The 6123-nt window shown below is 43.4% G+C and overlaps 1 protein-coding gene across 1 annotated transcript in view; it reads left to right on the plus strand.

The window, feature by feature from the left end:
* XYLT1 (xylosyltransferase I) overlaps window positions 1-6123 on the plus strand; it is a 112079-nt gene that overhangs the window by 89393 nt on the left and 16563 nt on the right. The window contains 3 exon segments of the mRNA XM_010003295.1: window positions 1-9; window positions 2071-2247; window positions 4159-4421. The exon segment at window positions 1-9 is cut by the window's left edge and continues 1 nt beyond it. Of these exon segments, the coding sequence (XP_010001597.1) occupies window positions 1-9; window positions 2071-2247; window positions 4159-4421 (449 nt within the window).

Here is a 6123-nt window from a genome sequence, read left to right on the forward strand (position 1 = left end):
CCTGCTGAGGTACATGAATTCAAAGCAATCCCTCTCTGTTCAAAACTGCAACATTTTTGCTTGTCCCAAAGATCACCAAAGTCAGAGGGGCTTTTGCCTGGGTCCAGTGGGCTTTGGATCATATCACAGTGGGTAATGAGAATTTTACTCCCTTGACAAATAAGCCCTTTAGCGTTGGAACATCCTCTGCAGTTGTTTAGTTGCTTTGTTTCTGGGACTTTTTTGCAAGGAGTGGCTTTGTTTTATACTTTCAAGCCTATTAATCTATTACTGAGCAACCAACAATCCAGCTGCCCTTTGCTTGCAAATTGTTTCTCCACAAAGCCTTTGAAGGCTCTTAGAGATGCCGAATTGTCTTCATAAGTAGCTTTCCCTCCTATGATCCAGTCCTTTTCTTTAAAAATAAAACCCCTACAAACAAAGGTTTATTGTTCAGTTCAAAACTCAGCTAGAAGGCACAGTCACAAACCATTTAGATTAGTTAGGAACTGCTCTGGCTACAAGTGATGCAGAAGGGCAGTGCCCACCAGGACGGGTTTTCATCTAGAACGTGGCAGTGTGCTAGGGAGATGTGCCTCACCTCCAGAGCAGGGAGCCTGGTGGGGCTCAGGCTGTGCTACACCTGCCCTAGCTGGCACATCTCTCCCCTGGCTTGTCTGGTTCTGCTCCCGGAGCAGCAGACATCCCAAGGAAGACCTGAGTACTGTCTGTAAAATGATAACTTGCTTCCTTGTTCCAGGCCCCTGAATGTTCTGAGGGATTGATGAGACCAACCTTGCAAATCTTGGCTTATTAGCTTGAGGTGGAGGCAGTGATTGTCATCTTTTGATAGGGGTCTATTATTCCACACACATGTTGAGTAATCTTGCTTTAATCCCATTTCTGTTAAAAATTTCCTTTTCTCTCAACTCCGATAACCTTTTCATCCATTATCTAGGAGAAATTTCTGTATCATTATAAAAGGACACAGGGCAATGGGTAATTGGGTAGGGGTTTTTTTCCTCTCACTTGAATGAGAATGGATGCCTCTATGGGTTTAACCAAACAGTTCAAGCATAAAATCCATATTCACTGGGCTGTCATTTAACATTAAAAAGGGTAGGGGGATTATTTGGGAGGCAGCCATGCTAATGTTATGCTGGTTATTTATAGGTCTTACTATTGCTGATTTTAAAGAAAAGTCACTGCTCTAAAAATCTCTTGCTAAATTTGATCTTACTGTATAGCTTCTCTCTGCAAGGTTTTCTTTGCAAGATACATAGTTGGTTTCTTAAAATCAACCTGCCTTTACTCACCTGTTAACCTGCTGTATCAGTCCCAATTACACATGATTTATGTAATAGCTGATATGATGATGATATAATTAGGATAGCCCAATAGGAATTCCTTGCTGCCTTGAGTCAGTAAATAAAGACTTAAGATTTCAGAAGGCAGAATGTCCTTCTGCTGCCTGGGGTGAACTTTCAGAAAATTTCAGAACAAGACCATTCAACTAGCAATGCATTTCAAATTGCTGGGGATAGAGACACTCACAGAAGGAACTGTATTATTTTAATAGTAACCAGGGTGATGGTGAAGGTTTGAGAACTGTCTTAGGAAACAACTTAAAGTATGTCATTAGCACATTTCTCAGGAAAACAGTCTTAAGTCTGTTAGAGCAGACAGTAACTTACAGAAGAGAAATCATGGGAATTTCTTAGAATTGCTCATTCAGCTGAAATAAAAGTAAAATAACTGCTGGCACTGATACCTTTCCTGGAGTCATTTGGACTCCGAATGCCCAAAGCTGGTCATTGCGATTATTCTCTGCCAGGTTATTGTAGCAAGGCCTCAACTGTATGTTATTACAGTTTGGCTGGATCTCTAGTGTGTTGTGATCTTTTCATACTCTGGAATGCATATATGTAGAGTGCTTTTAATTTGTGGCAGAACAATAGAGTTTGTTAATTCTGTAATTTCAAAATAAAGTAAGTCACCTGCTTTAGTCCATGGGCTGAAGTGAAGGAGAAAATGGAAGTCTGAGGAGGTAAAGCATCAATAATGTACTGATAGGCTCATTCTTTCTTGCAGTCCTTCTTTCACACTGTTCTGGAAAATAGCCCCTACTGTGAATCCATGGTGGACAACAACTTGCGCATCACAAACTGGAACCGAAAACTCGGTTGCAAGTGTCAGTACAAGCACATTGTTGACTGGTGTGGCTGTTCACCTAATGACTTCAAACCAACAGACTTCCACCGATTCCAGGTAACTGAAGTGCTCTCTGATAGCTGCAAAGAAGCTCTTCCCAGCTCTGCTGGGGTGTGGAGATGCATCTGGCTGCATGGCTGCAGCAGGGAGTAGGAAGGGGAAGCCTTTACCCGATCAAGCAAGGGGGAGAAAGAAGTGAGGTGTGAAGAAGCTCTGCTCTTGATTTCAGGAAAATAAAAGATTAGTTCACCTATGTTTTGGTCCTTAAGACTTAGTACTGGGTTGTACTACTTGACATTGGTAGATCTGTTGTGCCAACATTACTCGGTAGCTCTTGTGAATTTATTGCAAAGGGCTTTTTCCACATCCTTTCATGATTTCATGAAGCTCCTGGATTTTATTGTTAAGCAGTGTTTTTCGTCTTTGAAAAAAGCTCCAAGTTGACTAGAGTGCCTGCTAGAGGCTCACACAGCACAAGACAAATCAGTTTTCATTATTAAATTCATCAACAATATTATATTTAAGGTTATCTCATAGTTTGGAGGGTCAGAGTCATGAGGTTTTTGATCACCCAGTCTTGGCCTGACTGCCTTAAAAAGTTTAATCAGTTCCATTGTGATCCTGCTTCCCCAAGGCAGACATGAGAGCAAATCCTTGTGTTCAGGGTGCACTCTATCTCAAGACTGTATCTAGCCTGTATATCTTCTATTAAAAATGAACAACCACTTTTTTCAAGGTCACCAGATTTTCAGTTCCATCCCTGCAGCTCCTCAGGGTCCCCTGCATAAAGCATGTTTGTTCAGGCTTTGTGTGGGATGAAGAATGTTTTACCCTACAGCAGAAAAATGATGACTGCTCTGAAACAGAGATCTTTTATTTATTGTAATGTGCTGCCTACCAGATGCAGTTGAAGTCAATGACACTGGCACTCACAAAAAGAGCAGATGACACTTTGTCTAAGGGAAGCTCTGTTACCCCAAACATCAATCCCAGGAAAATCTCCAGCACAGAATAAATGGCAAGTCTTAAAAAATTCCTGCCAGTCTGCAGTGGCTGACCTGCTCCAGACTGGGAAAACAAGGCACAAAGACATTTCAGAAAACAATCAGGTAAACTGAGCTGCAAGGGAAAGTTCAAAATTAGAATACATGTAGAGACAACTTCTGACACTTGCCTGAAGAGAGAGCCCCTCAGATGAACACACAGCACCAGAAGGCTTGCTTGTGATTCTCATGGAGGCACAAAGCAAGCTGCAGAGGAGATCAGACCGCCCACAGCATGCACTGTATCAGAGTAAAATTGAGCATACTCAAAAGAATCATCTGGGGCACTTTTGAACTCCCTGACAACTCAGAACCCATGCTCAGATCTGGGCAAGGAAAAACAAAGGCTTTTTAAAAGCTAATGGTAGTTGAGTAGCATGTAAACCAGTAATACACCCAAGATTGTGTCAAGTGCAGAGAAAAAAAATCTCTACAGGACCAGTAAGAAGCTGAGAAACCTCAGCCACAGATGGTGTCTCTCCCAGAGTGCTCTTTGACCTAGCAGCAGCAAATCCATACATGCAAAATGCTGCTCTACAGGGGCTCTGAGCCCCTGTGTGTTGCTCCCTGCCTGACCTCTAATGACATGTGCCAGTGCTGCACCATCCCCAGGCTCAGAGGTGGGTTAGGCAGCAATCCCCACCCCTCTGGAACCAGAGAGCCTTCTAGAGCAAGGCAGCCAGGGTGGGGCTGTTGGTACAAAGGAGTTAGCTCACATGTGTTTTTTTCTCGAGTAATGATGTAGTTTTAATCTGAATCTTAACAACACTTTTAACAACCAGTGGTCACAGAGGTGACCTGTTAAGTCTTCTTTGCCCATGGGGAGAACTAGTTCATGTCCTCAGCTCCAACCGATTATTTAGGACAAAATGTCATGGCTGAAATGGGAACTCACTCTGGTGCCTGTTTCTTTTTGTCACTGCAGCAGACTGCCAGACCAACTTTCTTTGCCCGTAAATTTGAAGCTGTAGTGAATCAAGAGATAATTGGCCAGTTGGACTACTACTTGTATGGCAACTACCCATCTGGCACCCCTGGCCTCCGATCCTACTGGGAGAACGTGTACGATGAGCCAGACGGCGTGCACAGCCTGAGCGACGTTGCCCTCACCATGTACCACGCCTTCTCCCGCCTGGGCCTGCACAGGGCCGAGACCTCCTTCCATGCTGCTGGAGACAACAGCTGCAGGTTAGTCTGACCTGCCTTTCTCTTCTGGGTGTTGCATGGGACATGCTGGACTGCCGAGCACCAGCAAAGCTTCATCTACTTGGCAGTGGTGGCTGGAGGTTACTGTTACAAACAGGGCCAGGCAGCTGCAAGTGTACAGCACTTATTTCCAGAAGTATTTATGCCCATAATAAAGCACTGGTTATTCAGGGTTGACATTATGTGACCTGTTTGCTGCACTTTTAAAGAGCTCCTCTCCAGCCTGATGAAGACTGACAGGATCCAGTTGGGCAGTGCTACCCCCACTGCTGCGCTTTCTTGATTAATTTCAAGCACGTGTATTATACCCACAGCTCCTAAACCCTCCCTGTGATTGCAGCAGAGGTCATGTTCACCCCTATTACACTTACCGAAAGTAGAGGACAGGATTTCAGAATTAATCTGAGCACGGGCAGGTTAATGGTCCTTGCTTGTTTGTCCCCCTGGGTGCATACACGGGAGTACAGAGAATTACTTGCTCAAGCTGTTTGCCTGCTTGGTACAGTTGCCTGTGCCAAAAGTGTTGCAACTGGTGGCATCCATTAGCATTAAATACATGAAATGTATGAGTATATAAATATGTGTATATATAGAGATAGCACAAAGTCCATATTCTTTAAGGGGAAACCCCCCTATATTCTACATTCCTTTCTCACCTACAAGCTTAGCAAAGGAGAATTCAGTCTAAAAGGCATTTGGAGGAAAGGTTCCTGGAGTTACATTTACACAGAAAAAGCCCTCTCTCTACATGGTAGATGTTTACTGCCTGCAAACACATCTGAAGCTGTTTACATTCAAAGCAGAGAGTCTTCTTCATCTTCTAAAGTCTTACTTTGCAGTCTCTTAATTCCTTCTTCAGAATGTATTTTTTTGTCCCAGCCTTTTTTTATCCTAATAGAAAACACATACAGTCTAAGTCAGCAAATACTGAAGATGCTCCTTGTGCTTTGATGGATGGACTTTGCTCCTGTTGTGTACTCGAGAGGGAACCGAATGCGCCTTGACCTTCCCACTTAGTCACGGAAGTGCTGAGCAATGTCCCATTTAGAAAGATGTGGCAATAAGTGATCCAGATTCCTATTACAGCTTTGCCAGTGAAGGTTACTGGTGCAAAGCAATAAAAGATCAATAACAATTACATAGAAATCACTAGTAGCATGCCCTCCTTATATGAAATGACGGCTGACCTGAGGAAGTCCTGGGTCATTTGTCCTGCAAAGTGAAACCAGCAGAGAGGATGGAAGCTATGTATAACGGAAGTACGGAAATAATTTGACAGTTACTTTTGTGCTTACTCCTATTGCCAGTGTTCTGATGATTTATATCAATAATGTTTCATTTGTGGGGAGCTTTTCATTGTACAAGAACTCAAGGTGCTCTTCAAGCTTGCTCAGATTATAGATAGGGAAGCCTTGTCATCCACCTCTGCTGGCAGCTGTCTGCAGGATGAAGTATGGCTGTTTTGCAGTGGGCTGGAGCCTCACAAACAGCACAGAGAGGAATTGCCAACAGTGATACGAAGCAGAGGCTTCATTTTCATACCTGCCTGAGCCCCCTCAAAACATTGTGAGTCAGCGTTCGATTTAAATCACAGAAAAGTGGAAAGTTCTCAGATTTATGATTCACATCTCTCTTGATACTATGTTGTCTTTCTAGGTGTGTGCATATATAGGCTTCCTCTTTC

Source organism: Chaetura pelagica, unplaced genomic scaffold (genome assembly GCF_000747805.2).
Source record: "Chaetura pelagica isolate M959 unplaced genomic scaffold, ChaPel_1.0 scaffold138, whole genome shotgun sequence".
NCBI lineage: Eukaryota > Metazoa > Chordata > Aves > Apodiformes > Apodidae > Chaetura > Chaetura pelagica.